The 21,391-nt window shown below is 30.8% G+C and overlaps 2 protein-coding genes and 1 long non-coding RNA gene across 3 annotated transcripts; 1 reads left to right on the top strand and 2 right to left on the bottom strand.

Annotated features, from left to right (window-relative positions):
* Positions 1-3,866: 3,866 nt before the first annotated feature.
* Positions 3,867-10,861, bottom strand: LOC126680624 (inactive chitinase-like protein 1). Its single transcript, XM_050375775.2, has 3 exons — positions 10,307-10,861; positions 5,354-5,498; positions 3,867-4,318 (listed from the first exon to the last, which is right to left on the bottom strand). Exons 1-3 carry the CDS (start codon positions 10,731-10,733, stop codon positions 4,021-4,023), a joined length of 870 nt encoding a protein of 289 aa, XP_050231732.1. The 5' UTR covers positions 10,734-10,861; the 3' UTR covers positions 3,867-4,020.
* Positions 6,048-9,316, top strand: LOC126680632 (uncharacterized). The gene is made up of 5 exons (XR_007641257.2): positions 6,048-6,517; positions 7,439-7,507; positions 7,763-7,872; positions 8,657-8,992; positions 9,082-9,316. It is a non-coding gene; the product is annotated as an uncharacterized LOC126680632 (long non-coding RNA).
* Positions 10,862-16,990: 6,129 nt separating the features above from the next.
* LOC126680630 (dirigent protein 4-like) lies at positions 16,991-17,614 on the bottom strand. The gene has a single exon (XM_050375781.2). The coding sequence runs from the start codon at positions 17,583-17,585 to the stop codon at positions 17,052-17,054; it is 534 nt and encodes a 177-aa protein (XP_050231738.1). The 5' UTR covers positions 17,586-17,614; the 3' UTR covers positions 16,991-17,051.
* Positions 17,615-21,391: the final 3,777 nt, after the last annotated feature.

Here is a 21,391-nt window from a genome sequence, read left to right on the forward strand (position 1 = left end):
TTACACCGAATCGAGTTCCGTGTATTTTCCACTGTAGTTAACTTGATCCTCTACGATCCTAAAACTTCGAAATCGAATTAAGTACGTTAAATCTTTGTTATAATCACCATACGGTTCATCGTTTTTGGTTTATAGTTGCAGTTTTTGTTTAATAACGACTCTTCTGTATTTTATTTGTTCTCAATTTCTTAGCACGGAATCGAGATATGTTAATTTGTTGTCATAGGTAACTCAGTCCTCTTCGATTCTACGCTTGAAATTCATTATTTGGTTTGTTATTCTCTCGGTACTAAGAGCCGTCGTTTTACTATTTTTAATGGATTTTGTTAACTATTTTGGTTTGAAACTTCTGCCGATGGTTATTCTTCTTTCAGATATTAATTGGGTTATTTTGTTGATTGTTTTACGGTGTAATTGAGGTATTGAGTTGAGTCTTTGGCTCATTAAATTGAATTGTTTGTTTTCGAGATTGAATGTCTTCGTAAGTTCATCGTTCTTTTGAGAAGTATCATTACTGTAATGTTTTTTTTTTCTATTGTTTTGTCGATGGGTTTTAATATATGGATTGTCTATATGTGTTTTCTTTGTTGATTAGTTAGGTTTGGCTGATTTTGTTCTAAGGAAGATGATGGTCTTGGGCGGGCTCTCTTCATTTAAAATGATTGGCTTGTGTTTATGTGAGGGCTTAATTCCCTAAAAAACCCAACCTAGCACTTTTTCTTCGTTTATACCCTGATCTTATAAAAACACCATTTGTATCCAATTTTAGGTTTTTATGTTGCATCCCTACCCAAAAGTATTAAATTGTACTCTTTTCATTTGTAAAAGAGTTTAAAACATACTTTTATCTATTTTTAAAAATACAAATAAATCCTTAAACTTAAAAAATAACCAAATACATCCAAAAAATTAATTAATTTTTTTGTCGGAAATATTTAAAAAAAATTAAAACAAAATTAAAAACAAAATTCAGAAATATATTTTAAAAAAATTAAAAAAATTATTATTATTTTTAATTTTTTGAAGAAGATGGTATTTTTGTACTATTAATAACATTAATATCAAATTAGTATATAAGTTAAAAATGAAGGATTGTTTTAAACTCTTTTTCAAATAAAAAGAGTATAATTTAATGCTTTGGGTAGAGATAAAACATAAAAACTCAAAATTGGGTACAAATGGTGTTTTTATAAGATCAGGGTATAAATAAAAAAAAATGCAAGATGGGGTTTTTTTAAGTAATTAAGCCTTATGTGAGCTAGCTTAAAAATTAAATGTTTAATGAATTAGGTGGTTTTGGGCTTTGTAATTGGACGTTGATTTCAAAAGGTTTGGGCCAAGGTTGGCCCATTAAATTTTTAATTTCTTTTAGTTTGGGTTTCTTGATTAATCAAAGATTATTAAATTAATTGATTATCGATTTTGAACTCGGACCTTAAATTATCGTTTTCATTTTTAAAATTTTAATTGATAACATTATTTTAAATCTAAACAAATATTGTTAGTATCGATTCTAATTTAGATTGTTTTGATTATTTAAATTTGAAAACGATATTTAGGTAGTTATTAATTGTTTTTAATATTGGCTTGGCGTGCCACTTGGGCTAAACTCATAATTACGTTTACAGTATTTTCTTAAATTATTTGGGTATGTAATTGATTATGATATTGGTTATTTTTGTCGTAAGCTATTGAGTTCTGTTTTAACTGTGATTATCATTTTATCAAAATTATTATTTTTGTATAATTATCTATGGTGTATATTTTAATAAATTGGTTGGGTCGGGTTAGACATTGATCACCCGACATGTGAGAAGAAACTGAATGACATGATGACTCAGTTGACTCACTACGTTGGAATTATTAAATTGGATATAATGTTTTGATTTGGGTTAAACCTTTCCGGATTGTATAATTTAAGCGAAAACTCAATAGCCTTAACTTGTTGTTGACTTTATGATTATTTGAATATTGTTCTTTATCGTGCTTGATTTAATGTTGTGCTAGTCCTGTAAAACCCTGTACATTTGACGTTGCCAAAGTCGACAACTTGTGTCTTTTCAACAACTACAATGGTCAGAATAAAGATAATCGAAGTAATTAATTAACATAACACCCAAGTAAGTCGGTTTTGAATATTCTAATATGAAAAGTTTGATATTAAAACTTAATTAACGGATAGAAATTTGGACTAAAGGAAATGATAGGAAAAGTTATTAAAATAGAGTTTAAGTCCCAAATTGGTAAATAATATATTAATTCTCGGGAATTGTAATTAAAAGATTATCGAAGGAAAATATTAAATATGGATTAGTATTATTTATTTGGATAAAAATAATACGTGCGTATTTCAGTTAAATTGAATAATTGATCGTTGGACTAAAAAGATAAGTTAAAAGAAAAGATTGTTTAAGTTAAAGAAGTGATTTTCGTCCCGTTACTTCAAGAAAATTGAACTCCACCATCTCTGAGCTTCAAAACAAGGTAAGGATCAGTTTTTGATTTAGGATTTTAATAGAATTATGGCAGTTTTGGTTGTGTTGTGTTACTGTGAAATCGAACATGTTGGAATCATGTTGTTATTTTCGTTTTTGATGGTTTTCGAGATGGGTTTTATGTGAAATTAATGTAGAAGCATGTCGGAACTGTTTTGAACTTTTTTCGGAGGTCGGAGGCGCATCGTAACAGCCCTAGGGATTGTTCTCGACCGTCTCACGACGTGAGACTGGTGTCTCATGACGTGAGAAAGATTTGTGTTGTCTCACGACGCGAGACAAGGGTCTCACGGCGTGAGACCACCTCTCACGTTGTGAGAGGGCAGGGCGCATCGTGCCTAGCCAGTTTTAGCTTGGGTATGACGTGCCGAGGCCCGACACGACGTACCCTAGCTCGAAATCACTTATTGGACTCCAAAATCATGAATTTTGGATATAGAACTTAACGTTTAAGGTTAAAGGTTCCAGAATTAATTGATGAGCAATTGGTAATCGATTAGTAGAATATAACAAGTGTTTTTAACTAAGTATAGAAAGTCATCAAGAAATATCGAAGTTACAAACCGTATTAGGAACGAGATTGAATCAACCTAAGTTGTAACTTAGGGTTTTTAGGTATGTGAGGTTCACATTTATGTACTAAACGTGTATTTGATTTGAACATGTAACAGACACATCGGTAAGCTACGAGATCGACAAGTTTAGATTAGCAATGGTTTATTATGATATCGATAGCATTGTAGATTGGATAACAATCCATGTGAGTTACATTTACTTTCTTGTATTATTCGTAAAAGCTATTTGATATATTATAGTATTATTATCAATTACATCACATATTATATGACTTAGTTGTATAGTATATCGTTTTATTGCAGGTTTAATTGTAACGTTTGATGTTCCGCGAGGCTCGTTACGGGTTTCGGTACGACCATACCCATACCCTAGCGCCGGTCACAATCTCCGATTTTTGGTCGTGACACTTATCTTATGTATGCACGGAAAACTTTTGTTCGTATATAGAGCTGCAGTAGTTGATAGTAGTAGACCCAGTTTGAAACAATTTTATATGTTTTAACTTTGATTTGATGTTATGTTTGAATAAGAGTTTTTATATTATGTTCTTTTTATATGAGCTTCCGAAGTGTTTGCATTTTTTATTATATATATTTGATGTTTGAAAGGAAAATGTTTATAGTGGTTTAGACTTGCTACGGATTTCGGAGTTAACACTCCAATTCCCTGGCGCTTGTCGCGACTCATGGATTTGGGATATGACAATTGTTCTTGAGGGATCGATATTCCAACTTCCGAATTATATTACTTCCACGATACCCTACACTTCCGGTTTTTGATAACAAACGACGTGCCATTATTTTCTTATACCATCTTCTCTTTAATTCATAAGTTCAAGAGTGTAAAATTACATGAAATCAACCAATTCCAGAATTCCATCCCTAAATGATTTTTTACTATAGCAGTCAAGATTGCCACCATAACCAACTCCAAATAGGGCATAATATTTCTAATAGAACTCGATGTGATCACCAACCCTTGTGTCCCATCTCTGACCACATTCAAGGGCACCATCGATGATGTTTGTGAGCACCCCAGAACCTGTAAGTTGCCCACCGGAACAATCGGCTCCGTACGTTGCCCAACGACCAGTAATAATGTCATGACATGACGGCTTTGGTGATTGCGGAGTCATCCAGAACCGTATTGCTGCTTTAAAGGAATTGACAACATCAGTAGCATCAAGGGCCGGATTGTTCAGCAGATCTACTCCTATGGCTCTTCCACACTGCCCATAATTGTAGTTCCTGTTTAATTGAATAGAACCATCGTTCAAATATCAAACCAAATCCATCGAATTAAACTCATAAACATATTCAGTTTCGTTCAGCTTGGAATAAATATTTTACATTTTGGTAAATTAAATTCGACTCGATTTTTAAATCAACATGAACAAATAAAAATATTATCAAAAACATAATCAAAAAACCAAAACAGCTTATTTACTTCGATTTAGTTTTAAAAATTTAAGATCTCATAAATTTAGTTCATCTCACTTTTAAAAAATTATATTTTTATTTGGTTTGGTTTAGCTCGAGCCAAATACTGGTTCACGTATAGTTTGTACTTATTTATACTATTAAAATTATTTGAGTAAGAGTCAACTTGGTTCCTCAACTTGTGACCAATGGTCAAATAACATACTTTCAGCCATTTTGATCAATTAAGGACAATACTATCTATTTTTTGTTCAATTAAAAATAAAATTGTACAGTACGAACAAGTTAAGAGACCGGAATAATTTAATATTGTCCGAAGATTATATAAAAATACAAAGTATTATCTATTGACTCAAAAACTAAAGGGTTAATTCTTAAAAAAATCACGAACTTTACACGAAATTTCATTTTAATCATGAACTTTAAAAGTTGTCATTTAAAGGCACGAACTTTCATTTTGTTTCAAATCTATCGCCAAAGTAAAATCCGATGTATTTTATCGAACAGAAAATTCCTAATCCTATATACTATAACTAAAAAATAATAAGATTTAATGTCGATTTATAATTTTGGTCTTTCATTAATGGTTTATTTAAGAATTTAGTCAACAAAAATACACTGAAATGATTGATTTGAAACAAAATGAAAGTTCGTGCCTTTAAATGGCAACTTTTAAAGGTCATGATTAAAATGAAACTTCGTGTAAAGTTCGTGATTTTTTTAGGAATTAACCCAAAACTAAAAGTGTTGTCCTTAGTTAATCTTTAATGTAAAATAACAAAGACTGGATTGATTCTTTACTTAAAATTGTAATGGAGTTTAGATTACTTAGCAAGCTCTTACCATGTAAGTTGCATCGGACCTCTACCGTAATATTTCATGTTAGGAGCGCATGGATAAGTGGAACTGGGGGAGCAATATGTTGTTTGCTCTCTGTTGAAGCAGTATCCCCAAGTGTATGGACCGTCAGCAGCACTGGACCACCCTCCTGTCATTTTATTTTTTTCATTAATACTATTATATGATATTCAGAGTTTTAATATCCGAATAGGTGGCCGAACCGGTAAGATTACCGGATTCCGGTTTAACCAGTTCAACCGGTTGATAAAAATTATTAAAACGAAAGACTTGTGAGTCGTCATTTTCTTTTCCATGTGAGAGAGTGGGTTTTTTTTACTCACTGCGATATTGCAAAGTCTAATTGATTCAGTATTTAAATCTTTTCATTTTTTAAAGAATTATTATTACCATTTTTTCTTTAAGAAAATTGATTTGCATATTCATTAATTAAGTTCCCATAAGCTGCTCTCTTTCTTTTCTTTAGCCTTGTAAATTTCACTTCTATTTTTATTATCATACATTGTATCTTGTGCCTTTAGACCATTTATTATTTTAATAGTTTTTTCTTTGTTGAAAATTACTTTAATAGTTATCAATATGCAAAATCATATCATTTTTTTAATAGTAAAATACGGATAGTGAAATTGATAAACTAATAATAGTGTGATAGAAATATCACTACAACAAAAAGAGAAACGGGGGCGGTTTCATAGGGGCGGTTATATGAAAAGCCCCTATGATTTATAATTTAAAAACTGGACCATTCTGTTGGGGCGGAATTCGAATTCACCGCTATTGCTGTGTTCTATAGGGGCGGGTGTATAAATCTAGGGGCGGTTTGTAAAATAAGATCTAACCCAAACGAATCAAATGTTTTCCCCCTCTTCTTCTCGTCGGCCTCTCATCCTCTCAACTCAAACACGGTAGCAATGGTGACCTAGCAGCTGATTCACTTCACTCTAATGGCGAATCTATTCACTCACTTCACTCAAATGGCGAATCTGATTCACTTCACTCCATTAGCAGCTGAATTGCTCACTTCACTTAGGTTTTAGGTTTCTGATTTGTTCACTTCACTCCATTAGCAGCTGAATTGCTCTCTCTTAGGAATCTTCGGCTTCTCATCCTCGCGAACACTAGCAGCAGCGAATCTCATATCAATGAGAGGTCTGTATTAAATTAGTGTTTTAGTGATTTGGTTTTCAACTTTGTTTGCTGTTTATTCTAACTGCCGTTAGTGTTAGGGTTTTAGGTCATGATTATGACAAATTGTTTGCTGTTATTAGGGACTTAGGTTATTTTTATTGTTGTTACTAGGAATTTATGAATTTGAAAGTGTTTGTTATGTTTTAGGGATTTAGGGGTTTTATATGCACAATTTATTTCAATCTACTCAAATGAATTTAGTGATGATTTATGTGCATCTAGGATTTGGTATGTGCTTAATTCATTTTATCATGAATTTGTTGTGGTTTTATAGATGATAGCTCCTTTTATTAATATATTGCTAGGAGCCTGAGTATTTTTAGGAATTTTTCACATGGGTTAAGCTTAATGTTAGGAATGGAGTATAAATTTTAAATAATAAGTCTTTTGTAGTACTATAGGAATATATTATAGAAATTATTGTTTATGAATTATTGGTTATGAAGTAGTAGTTAACAGAGATTGCTGCCAAATACTTTTTGTAAATTTATTGCTGATACTTATCCAATGCTTTTTCAATATCTTAGGTAATCTTCATGCTTACTTGAAAGATACTCTTACTTAGCTTACTGGAATTATTTACATATAAGTTTCTTATTCTTTTATTCCAATGGCAATTGTATAAAACTGATTTAATGATCTTATCACATTTTAACCGTATTTATTCATTAATCTACTTATTACTACTGGTATATCTAGGTTTATTCTAACTGCTGTTACTTTAAGAGTAAGTAGATATATTCTTGTTGGGTGAGAAGCAAAAGCTATCCAACAAGCATACACTTCATTTCTCTGTGTATGTGTGCATCCATATTTTAATTTATTGAAAATTTGGTATTTATGGTATATATTTGCATTATCTAATAAGACTTAACTTTACAGGTTTTCAAGAGTGGGCCACTGTTCATACTCTTCAACTAGCTCCTTCCGTAGGTTAAGACATCTTGCAGGGTATTGCTTCTCTGATATGTAATTATGTACTTCATGTTTGAGATAATTTTGTATGATATACGGTGTATCAATTTATTGTCTATACCAATTTTTTTTTTTTTTTGTTGAATGGGAAAGTTGGATGCTTTTTGGTTCATTTTCTTTGGCTTATTATGACCAGATGTTTCTAATATTTTCTTAGAATCATTCTCACAATGATGCTCTTTGTAATATATCATAGTTACATAATTAATTTTCTATAATTTTTTGCTGCAGGACCAAATATTTTCAGACTCTCCTCTCTTTTTCTTAGTCGGTTTTCTCAACTAATTCAGAAATTAAATTTCACGGCTGCTAGTGTCACCACAATTGGATGTTCCCTTGGAGTATGTTTATTATTTTTGTTTATTTGGGTTGAATTGACTTGAGTTGGTGTTTTTTGGTTTTACCAGCTGTTTTTAATGTGTGAATTTTAGTACAGATCTGTAAATAAACTGCAAATTTTACTCTGTTTCTGTGTGAATTTAAGCATGTCTACTATTTGTAGAATTTTTTAATTGTGAGACTTTTATTGGATGGTTTTCAGGTCTATTGACTGTGCGCTAGTTGTATTTCACTGGTGTGACTTACTGTCTGTTTATTTTAGTGTGGACTATTCCCTGCTATTAGCTTCTAATTAATACTTTATCACCAAATAGTTGCGAATAAGTTCTGCTAGATTGTAATATCTTGTACATGTCCAATAGTGTTATTTTTCTAGTATAATTTGTTAATTGATAATACTAGCTAGTAACAGAATCACTAAATCAAACATCTAACTATGACTTGGTCAATTTTCATAATTGGATGCTTTTGCAATAGACATTTAATGAGATTTGAAAGAGAACCGGTAGAATGGTGACATTTGAATATTGTGTAGCCTGGAATATGACAGGTATGGGTAAGTATGAACGTTGTGAGAGACACATGAAGAGTAGCAGTTCAAACCATTGACTATTAGTTGTTATTTTTGTTTCTAAGCAGCCACTGTATGAATTTGATTGAATTGATACAAATTTGGTAATGCAATGACATTGGAATGGTCCAGATAATGAGTTTGTTAATTAGCAATTCATTGTCCTATATTACATGTTTTAGTTAGATTATGAAATTCTGTTTTGAATATTTTAGGATAAAGCTAAGCAGCTGCAGGCAGAACGCAGTGAAGGTTCTAGTACGAATTTAGCTAAAGTGAATGAAGAGATCTTTCAAGAGCTAATGGGTGCAGAGCATAATGGGAGAGTACGTGGTTTGGGTTCTGGAGTCACTCCTACAAGGTATTTTGGATCGACTAGGTATGATATTGGAGGAAGATGCCATAACACTACAAATGTATGTCAGTCAGAAGAGGTTAAAGATCTTAAGGAACAACTATATAGTATGTCTAAAACCGTGGATGCTTTAAAAGCGTTTATCAACAAGCAATTTCCAGGACAATGGACATCTACAGGAGTTGATAATCATCCGGTATTTTTTATATATTAATTGATTACATGTTAATGTTTGAGAGATTTAATGGATTCTGATTAGTATATTATTTTGTTTAATATCTGTAGGATGGTCATTCTTCAAGTTAATCAGTTTGGAATTCAACTCAGTTTAGCAACATTCAGCAGGCACACCATTGTTTGCAGTGTGATTATCTAGGACAATTTTTGTTGATTATCTTAATACTTTGTTATTAGTTGTGTTATTCAGATATTGATTATAAACACTTTTATTAGAATCAATTTTGGGTCTAAATAGAAATATTTGCAAATGGTTATGATCAGTAAAGAAATTGTTTTGGTACTGCATTTTTATCAGGTTTTATTTCAATTACAATGCATTTAGTTTGTTTAGGGAAGCAAATGAGTAATCAGGTTCTTTATATATAAAAAATGTAACAGATAAGCAGATAAACTGTGGAGGCGGTTATGTAGGGGCGGTTATAACCCCCCCTACATAAATACATACACATATATGTAGGGGCGGTTGTAACCCCCCTTACAAAAGCACATATACATAGGGGCGGTTATAACCGCCCCTATACTTCGCCCCAAGTGTTCAACGTTACCCCGGCAGTCGTTAAAACCGGCCCTACACTGTAGTGGCGCCCGAGAAAACGGCGGTTTAAGGGCGGAATGGAAAACGCTGCTATTACCTATAGGGGCGGTTATAACCGCCCCTAGAAGAGCAAAAAACTGCCCCTAAAAGTCAGACTTCTTGTAGTGTATCTTCATATTATTTTTCAAATATTTTCTCGTTCTTTAAGTAAATTAAGTTTAATTTTCATTTTGAAGAGAAGAAGATTATTAAGTATAAAATATACATGACCTGTAGTAATTATTTTTTGTGTGTCTATTATTCTATCTTCATAAATTATATTTTAATGTTGTATATTCTGCGATAATTTATTATATGTATGCCTTATATATTATAGTAGTTCAATATGTTGACTGTCAAATTCTGCGACAATTTCAACTCCAAAGTGCATTTAGGTTGGTAAGATGCTCTTCTAACTTAAATAAGATGGCGAATTTGAACCTATTTATGTATACAGCCGTTTAAAATTTAGGGTCGGAATTTTTCCTTCTGTAAGAGACCTAACTGACTCGAGTGAGGATTAATTTAAATATGAAAAATTCAAAAGTGTTGTCTCATAGTTGAGACCCGTTCGGAACACGTCATAGAATTACCAAAAAAAATTCTGCGACAACTTATTATATGCATACCTTAGATAATAATCTTTATTTAATTATCTTCTTTTTTTAAAATTAAAATAAAAGAAGTAAAACAAACCGATAGTTTCATGAGACGCCTGGCCGAAGAAAGCAGCAATCTCCATTTTGCGTGAGGCAGCATCCCCGGTTGTTCCAAAACCAGGGAAAGACCTGGCCGCAGAGATAAAAGCTTCGTAACTGTAGAATCCCTTCGCCGGGCAAGCACCGTCATTTCGATGCTTAAACAGTTGATAAAATGTGGACCGTGAGATGACACTACCGAGGTCTTCAACACCACCACCACCACCACCACCTCCTCCAACTCCGCCACCCCGACACTGGCTTTGGCAGCCGGCACCACAGTATTGACCGGTGTTACCACACCAACCAGATTGACTGCAACATAAACCCCCAGGACAAAGGGCGTTCCCAGCTTGTCTTCCGCATTGCTCACCTATGACTGCTCCGAAGAAAAGAGACCAAATAATAAATGTCCAAATATTCATTTTTCTTCTGATTTTTTGGAGAATTTAGAAGCTAGATATCGCTTTATAAAGAGACTTCTTGGATTGTTTATTTATCGTTTAGGAGTTAATTATTGCTAGACTTTTTCATTTACAGTGGCTGCTTTTGATTATAAGTTTATCCACCTTCTTTAATTAATTTGTTTCTCGAAGAGCAACAATCAAGTTTTATAGTACATGGGGGCTACCATATTTATCAAAATTATAACCAATATAAAAAAAATAAAAAAAAATTAGATTATTAAAATGTTACGACATTTTAATTAAACTATCGATTGATTACATCGAATAAATGAAAAAGGATTATTAGTTTATATTTAATGGAATTAGAATTTTAAAAAAGGTCGTTTATAGATGGGGATTGTTTAAAGTCTATACGTTTATACAATAAGATTAAAGTTAGAGATTCGATACTCGATTATGTTTTGACGGTTGAATCCCAATAAGATCTAACGAGTAGTCGATCTGTTAAGTCAAGATATCGAGGTGTTTGACAAACAGACTATTAGAAGCATACGCTTTGGGGGATCAAAATTGTCGTACAAAAAGTGGCTCACTCATGGTGACACAATAGAAACCACGACTTTAAAATTTGGCCAGAGAGTCTACAAGTCCGAGAAAAGAATATAATAAAGATTCCTGAAGAAATCCAAATTAAAATAAGAGAAGCTCCCATTACAACTTTTATAAATAAATGCCACCTTGGAAAAACAGTTTAAAATCACCTCCTCCTTCAAAACTGCTTTATCCTAAAAAAATTTGTTATTCCCACACTTCCAAAATTTCCACACAATCAAGAACTAAAATATCTGCCATAACATACAATAAGTTCCCCTTTGAGTAATTTCTTGTCAATGTACGAAAAAATCAACAAACGATCTTGGAAAAACCCACATAACATCTAACTTTTCACATTACACCAATATCCCCTCACAAAATCACAATGAATGAATAAATGATTTTGTGTTTCCACCAAATCACACAAAAAAACATTTATCATTGTCACGATCAATGATAGATCTTCAAGCCAAAAAATCAAGAGTTGTTACTCTATTATGAAAAGCAGCCCATATAAACAACTACGCATGTGGAGGCGCATTCGAGTTCCAAAGGAAGACCGAATTGACCCTCCGCAAATCTACCCGTTCTTACCTCTCCTTCCATAATCCGAGCATCTGCTGAATTTTTAATCCGGCCAGCCACTTGTAATACACGCTGAAAATTCCCTCTCTCTGAATCAAATAAAAGATGCATGTGTTCATGTTGTGGTGGGGCAATCGTTATATGGCGATTATCATCAGGGATGCCCATTTTATCTGGTGCTACTTTGTTGATCTTTTTTTAAAATACGAGTCCTCTCAATATAGCATAATGTTTTTTAACGAAAATTTTAGCATTATGTAAATCTTCTTATTTTGGAATTAGTGTTTATTATTCTAAATTTCCGACATGTAATAATGGCTAGAAAAACATGTAAATAAAAGGTTAAATCCATTACAAAATTTCTATATTATTAACTTTTATCTCACTTTCTCTTTAACCAATTCTTTTTGTATAGAAATAGTATTTTATATATTTATTTTAGGCTTATCCCCTTAAAATCCCCCCACCTTTTACCCCCAATTCATTTGCACCCTCACGTTGTAAAACCACCAAATATACCCAAATTACGACCTTTCACTTTCAATTGCACCCTCAAGCATTAAATTGATCTCTTTTCACTTAAAAAATGTTCAAATCAATACTTTAAATTTTAGCATATATTTAAAAATAAGACTTAATATTTTATTTAAAACAAAAATAAACCTATTTTTTCAAGTGAAAAGAGATCAATTTAATGCTTGAGGGTGCAATTGAAAGTGAAAGGTCGTAATTTGGGTATATTTGGTGGTTTTGCAACGTGAGGGTGCAAACGAATTGGGAGTAAAAGGTGAGGGGTTTTTAAGGGGATAAGCCTTTATTTTATACATATGTGGTCTTTTTACAGATTGAATTTCAAGAAGAAAAGATCATCGAATTCATGTCAATCCAAATGAAGTAATTCCATGCTAAAAAGGATCACATGTGTACAAAAAAATAGGTTTTTTAATACAAAATAAATAGATAAAAATTATTTAAATACAAAATATTTGTTAAGAACTAAATGAAACAATATTAATAGTACATAAACTTCAGGATGAGTTTAGCCTAAATAGCAAAGATGTCTCAACATGAAATTCTTGTAATACTTCACCTATTGCTTCATAAAAATCTTGAAAATGAATCAAAAGATTCTTAAATTCAACTTGTTTCTGTTTTTTTAACTATGCTGAAATTTTCATGGTAAATAAAATGTGTTGAGATGTATTTTTGCTGTAAATGCCAAGCAATGAATAGCCCGTGATTCTCATGTATATGATCTTATGTCCTACATATGCTTTATAAGCCAGCAAGAACTTTATCCACCTTCCTCTATCCTCATACTTTTAGCTCTTCAATTGTTTTTCCATTATATTATATTATATTATTGAATAATTGTTATCATAATTTTTCTTTTTGGTTGTCTAATTACTTTATCCAAATAATGTAATACAATTTTTATATATATTTTTAATTAAAAGCGAAAAAACTATTAAATTTTAAAAATATTATTAATAATATAGAGGCATATTTTTTTAGGTCATGGGTTCGGACAAAATTATTAATTGGTAGATTATTATTAAATAAAAAATAACAAAAGTTTTATCATTTATGATACTTTTAGAATGAATTATTACTCTTACTAAATGAAATTCAAATAGCTTTTTCAGTTAATATGCTTGCAAGAGAATATACTCCCTCCGTCCTATTTTGTTTGTCCACTTTTAATTTTACACATATTAAAAAAACATTAAATACTAACAATTCTTCCTTTTATACCTTTTTTAATTATTGAATTAATTTAGAATTACTACTATATTGGGGAAAAAAATTGTCAATGCAATAATAATAATAACATTAAATGCCAACACAAATATATTTATTTTACACATTATTTTATAAATTATATCCATTGATATTAAAGACAAAAGAGGAAAATATGTGTATATAATGCAATTGTAACTATCATTTTGTACATATAAATATAGTATAGTGGACACTTGCTTGAAGATGGGTAAATGAATCCATCAATGCCAATCATTGTAATGCACACATTTGAATAATGGCCTAATGTTAAAAAAAAAGCTAATTTTTTACAATTTATTGCAATTAAAATCAAACTTTTTAAATTTTATAATAGGCTTAATCACCAAAAAAAACCTTCACCTTTTAACCCCTTTTTCAGTTGCACTCTGACGTTGTAATTTTGTCAGTTGCACACTAATTCGCACCTTTGGGTTTCAATTCCACCCTCAAAATCAAATTTGACTTTTTTCACTCGGGAAAAATTCATAAAAACCCTTATAAAGTACTCGTTTGAACTCTTTTTCACATAAAAAGTTAAAAATGAATGACTTATTTTAACTTTTTTTCAAATGAAAAAGAGATCAATTTAGTACTTGAGGGTGGAATTGAAAACCAAAGGTGCGAATTAGGGTGCAACTGACAAAATTGCAACGTCAGGGTGCATTTGAAAAGGGGCTAAAAGGTGGGTTTTTTTTTTGTGATTAAGCCTTTATAATAATAGCGAAATTGTATTTTTTTTTGCAATAATAGCCAAATTGATGGTCATACTTGTTGTTTTCAATTAAAATATTAGGCTATTATTATTTTTTGATGTATAATAATATATTAAAAGTCACAAGAAGTGACAATAAATTCAAAAAATTATTATTGTAAAAAATAAAAAAGTTTTTATTTAAATTGTAAAAAGTTGTAAGGGTTAAGATTTTTTTTGTCATCAAACCTTGAATGATTGGTTCATCAGATTTGAGGTCATGAAAAAACAGAGTTTTCAGAATTTTGTGACCATTATGGTTATTTAATTGTGGTGGCCAAATTCTAAATTGCAATAATCAGAATATAGTAAGCAAAATATCCGAGAACTCGACAAAAAAAATCACAATGCTAAGAATTAACCTTAACTGAAAGAAAACAATTCCCATGATAACAAAACAGTATAAAAACAAACTTAATGAGCAAAACTGCTAGGAATCACAATGCTACAAATTATAACGGGAAAAGAAAATGAATGTTGCGGAGGTGTTTATATTGATAAATTAGGTGGTTGACTTAGATTCGGATGTTAAAAGTCATAATAAATTTAATTAAAATAAGTTTTTTATAAAAAAAATGGGAATAAAAAACGCTCGGTCTCATTTTCGTTGTTGTTGTGCGGTCGCACGTCAGAACCGTGTGCAAGGACGAAAACAGTTGGGGGCATGCAGTGGTGCTTCCCCGCCCATTAGCCTAGACCTAATTAGTTAAGTTGTATAATTTTCGGTAAAAACTAATAAATTAATACAACTTTATTTCAGACCTAATTAATAATGATTTTTGGTAACATGTAATGTAATTTTTATATTTATATATTAAGTTAATTAGTTAGTCATATTTTTATTTATATATAAGAGTTCTATTAGAATAAAATATTTCTTTTGTCAATTATTAAAATAAAATATTAAAATAGATAAATTTATAGTGTCATTTTATTTCATATTGCTTAGAGAGTAGAAAGTGGGATTTTATTGCCTATAAAATAAAGCTCACTGTCTTCTTTTTAAGCACCGCATTCAACACGAACTAGTCTATTAATTTTTAAAAGCTTTTGTTTGATTTTTTTTTCATAGTCTATAATTTTTTACAAATATTATTGGAATATCTGGGAATTGCTCGAAGAAATAAGTCGGTCTTAACTGGATTCTTGCATTTTCTTTATTGTATATTTTGGCTAATTAGAGTTATCTATATGTTAATTATATCGAGTTAAATTATGTTTATGAGGTTGGTATTTAAGTGATCCACTTGTGATCCATTAATTTATTTTTGTGAATATTTCCGATATAATTATATAGCACATCACATGATTCGCTAGCATAATTAAATAAAAAAATTGAAATTTCGCGTCTGACATTTAATTTTTTTTATGTTGAATTAGACTCAATTATTTTTATTAATAAAATTAAATTTAGCCTCCCCTCAGAAAAATCTTGGCTTCGTCCTGACTGTGTGCTCACACAATCTGGGAAGGACTACCTTTTTTTCTCTCTTGGGCGCTTAGGTTCATCCTCACCTTCGCCGAAAACAAATTTTTTAGTTTTGACCGGAAGCATTTTCAACAGTTGCTGACGCAATAGGCTCGTTATCTTTGTTAGAGCTTTAGGCAAAGGTGGCGGAATTTTTTTTATAGTTTTTACTTTTTTTTATTTCTCTTTTTTTTAGGTTTTAGGGGACAAGGATCAGCAAATACTGTTTAACTAATGTGACTATCTATTAGTCTTGAATTTTAAGAACTAAACAAATTTTAAGTAGTTTGTAAGAGTTGTAAACTACGATAAATCTCTATTTGGTGAGAATAAATAAGAGAATTCCTCTGATTCTTTCAATTATATAAATATATAAATAATTAGCCATTTCCACTTAAGCAACTTAACATTTCCTTTCTAACAAAGTTTAACGAAAAGGGTTAATTGTTCCATTGGAGAGCTTGAATAACCTAAAACATCCTTAAAAGTGAATATGTATATCTTTTGAAATACTTTAGGAGATTTTTTAATACCTTCTTTCAAAAATAAATATAAGTTGCTAGGTGAATCTTCAACTATAACCAAGTATATCATTATTACAAAGATTATTTAATTATAACAAGAAGAAAACCAAAAAAAACTACAATATCATAGTTTGTAAATATTATTGAAACATAATCTTAACATTTTGTTTTTACTATAATGTGAAGGAAAGGCTGGAATTTAAACTTATATATGTGAATTACCTTCATACTTATTTAAAGGCATAATTATTTTTAAAATCTAAATTTTTGCGTCTTTTATCAATTACGATTAAATTTTTATATCTTTACAATTATTTCTAATTTTTTTTTTTTTTACAATTGTGTCAAAAATATTGATTTTTTTCAATCTAAATTTTTGCATGTTTTATCAAATTCTCCAACATTTCAAAAGCGTTACTATGAAAGTTTTATCACAATGGATACAAAATGCAATGGTTTCACTTTAAGTAATGAATTTAAAATATTTGAACATATATAATTGGAAAAAAAAAACTCTTTCATATTGAATATAATTGTAAAAAATAAAATGTTGATTGATAAAAGACGCAAAAGTTTGGATTTAAAAAATAATTCGCCCTTCTTTATATAACTATTTAGATCCGACCACAGCTTCAGCAATGAAACAAGGTAACGTCATGCTTGGTAATAGCATATCTCTGAGTGGAACTGAAATAAGCAGTTCGAATCTTAGCAAAACCTGTAGCCATTCTAAATTTTTTTCGTCCACCGATAACTGCAAGCTCGCGTGTGGGCTCTGAAAATGAATTCGTTGAACATATGACGAAAGAACTTTCATTAAATTTTCCTTTATCGAACCCATAATCCGAGCAAACAAAGAATGTGGGACTTTCATATTCTTGGCTGGCTCCGACTTGGAGTCCTTTAGCACGCCCTATCATTCGTGAAGTCGGACTAATGCCTACTCTTAAAGCACTATTAAGAGCAAAAAGATTACCAAATTCAACTACACCATCGGTTCTGGTTGTATTGGCTTGAGCAATTAGAACTGTATTAGGATTTTTTCCACCAAAAATTGTATGCTGGAAGAAATTAAGTGTAGTCATTTTTTGCTGCATACAGATATCACATTCTGTTTCGCTATAGTAATCATCTTGAGCATTTGCACTCAAAAAATAAAGGATCATTACACATACAAAAAATATATTTCCTTTCATTTTCGTTTTTTTTTGTTGTAATTTTGGTATCCAATAAGTGCATTATATATAGAGATGTATAGGTGTAGTAACGTTATTATATGATATTATAAATTGCTTTGGAAAGACTATAAGAACGTTATTCTGTCAACTTCTATTTCAAGCATTTGGACAACCTTACATGTTATTCATCAATTAACTCTAATCAACTGAATCATGTATGTAGTTGCATGTTAAAGTTGCATGTTAACGTGGTGTTTTATAAAATGGGTTTTTTTGACTTAATAGTGCTAAAAGCCAAAAAAAACAATTAGCATTTTGATCAATTTAAGAAGCTTTCAAAGTTTAAAATTTATTCCAATTGCATTTTATGAAAAATATTTCTAATCAATTTAATTGTCTCAATTTTCATTTGAATTTATATAATAACATTTTAAATATTAAAATTCATTTTTTTCATAATTTCAAAATTTCACTCCTACCAAAAAAATTAAAATTAAAAATAAAATTTTATTTTAGATTCTTTAATTTTTTTGGTTGAAACAAAAAATAAACAAATTTGAAGTTAAAACTAATCACAAAATCAAAAGGACAAATATATATTTTATTGAGATGAAAAATTGACACAATTAAAAAATAACAGAATTAGACTTGATATATTTTTTTTAAATTTTTAAGTTTTACCATTTTATTTTCGACTTAAGTAGCAATTTGCCCCTTCAACTTGTAATCAATGGGCAATTAACACATAAATTAACTTTGTTTGCAAATCAATACACGAACTTGTTGATTATGGGCAATTAGCCCATTTTGGCAAATTAACTTACAAGTTTAGGGGGCAAATTGCCAATTTAGAATACAATTTAATTATAAATTAAAGGGGCAAATTGCCAAAATGGGGCATATTGCTCATAATCACCAAGTTCTTGTACTGATTTGCCCACAAATTTAATTTATGTGTTAATTGCCCATTGCTTACAAGTTTAGGGGGTATATTGCCACTTAAGTCTTTTATGTTCTGTGATGTATAAACTTTTTTTATTTTCTATTGAATCTATGACTTTTAATTTTTTTTCTATTTAACCATTCAAACTGTACATGAATGACACGCGCACTGATGTGGACAAATAAAATTTGGATTCTGTTCTACTTGACCCCTAAACTATAATATTTTTACCTACAACATCCATTAACAAAAAAAAATTTCTATTGGCAATCTAAACTACTATTTGATATCTATTTAACCTCTCAAACAGTGTATTAATTTTAGAAAAGATAAAACTTATTTTTTATAATTAAATTAAAGAGCGATGTATTTTATACATCATTTAAAAGTTCATGTAAAGTTTAATTGCTTTAAAAATTATTAACTTTAGCTTTTTATGGAAGTTAAGCGATTCAATAGGAAACGTAAGACGCTTATAGCTTACATGGAATAAAATGGTAAATTTTAAGGGTTTAAAATATATTAAACCAATAGAATTACAATGAAATTAACTAATTGAGATAGATTTGCAAATTGCAATTATCTGAAGTTTTGGTTAAATATGCAGAAAGTCGAAAAACATTATAGGTCACCGGAAATAAAGTGATAATGTTTAAGGGTTAAAAATTATATTAAACCAATAGAATTACAACAAAATTATCTAATTGAGATAGATTTGGAAATTTCAAATGTTTTAGTTAAATTTGCAAAAAGTCAAAAAAGTTTAACCGACCTGTTATCCGGTCCGATTGATTCTTTCAAATTGGAAATCCAATCCAACCGGATTGGACGGGATTGAACCGTTTGAAACGGTAGGAACCGGAGAACCGGAGAAACCATCCGGTTAACACAAGATTTTGCAGAAAAATAGAACAACGTGAGAAAAAGGGAGTAATTCATACGAGACTGTTTCTTCACTTTTAGATCCACTGTTTACATAGGTAACTGCAGTCTATAATACAGATCTTGGATCCTAAATATTAGACAAATTTTGATTTCAAAATCTACAAGCATGCCACTATTTTATAAGCAAAAAAGAAAAAAAACGAAAGGAAATTATGTGGGTGCCGTGAAAATGCGTGGACATTTTAATGGTTGACGGTGTCTTTAAAAATGAACCAAGGATCATTTTACCCCATAAACTTGGCACAAAGTATCAAAAACGTCAAAATTAGCAAAATGAGATCACTTTTACCCTGAATTTGTCGAAATCGGTATAAAAACCACCCTCCCAACTCTCACCCAATAGAGTGAGATACACTCTCCGGTATTAAGTGGTTTTTGGAAAAAAGGTTAAAATAATCCTAAATTTTATTTATTTTTTCAAATTAATCCATAATAATTAAAAAATCAAATTAATTTTAAAACTTTATATATCAATTTTTTATTAACTAAAAATATAAGGGATCTTTATGTATTTTTTACAAAAAATATTCAAATTTTTTAAAAAAACTGATGAGCAGCTGCCGGATTCTTCTCAGGCAGCTGCTCATCGCCGTCTCTGTAAGAGACAGCGAGATCCGTCTCTCACATAGACGACGAACTCGTCTCTCACAGAGACGAAGCTCGTCGTCTCCGTTGAGAGACGAACCATTCGTCTCTCAACGGAGACGACAGTTTGTCTCCGTTGAGAGACAAACCCATCTGGGTTTGTCTCTCAATAGAGACGATCCAACATTTTTTGGGGGTGCTTGGTCGGATTTGAGCGGTGGTTGGTCGTTTTGGGTGGTGGATAGTGGAGGAAGAGGGTGGTGGACAGTGGAGGAAGAGGGTGGAGGAAGGTGGAGGAAGAGGGTGCTATTGAAGAGAAAGAAAAAAATTGAGAATATTTGAAAAAGGTTTAAAAGGATACCTGAAAATTTAATTATAATTTTTATAAATCCCACTCTCCAATTATGTGCCACGTCAGTATACGGGGGGTTTTTGAGCCGATTTTGTCAAGTTCAGGGTAAAAGTGATCCGGTTTTCTCAATTTGGACGTTTTTGATACTTTGCGCCAAGTTCAGGGGGTAAAGTGATCCTTCGTTCCTTTAAAAATGAACAAAGGAGAACTTTACCCTCTCAACTTGACACAGATTATTAAAAAAGTCTCAAATTACAAAACCGGATCACTTTTACCCTGAACTTGACAAAACCGGCTCAAAACCCCCCTTATACTAACGTGGCATCTTAATTGGAGAGTGAGTTTCTAATTAATTATAATTTATTCTAATTAATAATGCCTAATTAAACCCTAATTAATCATAATTAACCTAAGAACTTTTTTACATCTTTTTCAAAAAAATTGTTTTTTTAACTTCGGCAAAGAGGAGAAGCCTCCTTGCCGGAGAACGGAACCGTTTCTCCTCTTCTCATAGAAGGAGCAACAGCTCCGCTTCTCGCTTAAGGAGCGATTTGCTCCTCAGACGAGGAGCTCGCCAAATGAACAGACCCCATGAGATTTGTTCATCACTTTCTTTATGAAAGTGATGAACAGTGGTCCGTTCATCACTTTCATTAAGAGATGAACAGACCCTGGGTCTGTTCATCAATTTTGTGATGAATAGACCCACCCGGTCTATTTCGAGAAGTAGAATTTTGGTTCCGCGGGGTAATTATTTGTCGTGTATAAAAGATATTTTTTTAAGATTTTTTATTTTATAAAATTTTAAATTTTTATATAAATTAAAGAAAAACAATAATTAATTTTGTTAAAAATTTAAAATTGGAGAGTTAATTTGATATATAAAATTTTAAATTAAAAGGATTAAATTATTATTTTTTAAATTATTAGGTATTAGTTTAAAATGTTAAAAAAAATTAGGAACATTTT

This window comes from Mercurialis annua, linkage group LG5 (assembly GCF_937616625.2).
Source record: "Mercurialis annua linkage group LG5, ddMerAnnu1.2, whole genome shotgun sequence".
Taxonomy (NCBI): Eukaryota; Viridiplantae; Streptophyta; class Magnoliopsida; order Malpighiales; family Euphorbiaceae; genus Mercurialis; species Mercurialis annua.

What these genes read in the sequence shown, in the direction of transcription:
- LOC126680624 (XM_050375775.2), bottom strand. Translation starts at nt 10,733, where the DNA reads ATGAATATTTGGACATTTATTATTTGGTCTCTTTTCTTCGGAGCAGTC. An exon ending in GGCGTCTCATGAAACTATCG is followed by an intron (nt 5,499 to 10,306) that starts GTTTGTTTTACT and finishes ATAAAATGACAG; the next exon opens with GAGGGTGGTCCAGTGCTGCT. An exon ending in GGTCCGATGCAACTTACATG is followed by an intron (nt 4,319 to 5,353) that starts GTAAGAGCTTGC and finishes TCAATTAAACAG; the next exon opens with GAACTACAATTATGGGCAGT.
- LOC126680630 (XM_050375781.2), bottom strand. Translation starts at nt 17,585, where the DNA reads ATGATCCTTTATTTTTTGAGTGCAAATGCTCAAGATGATTACTATAGC.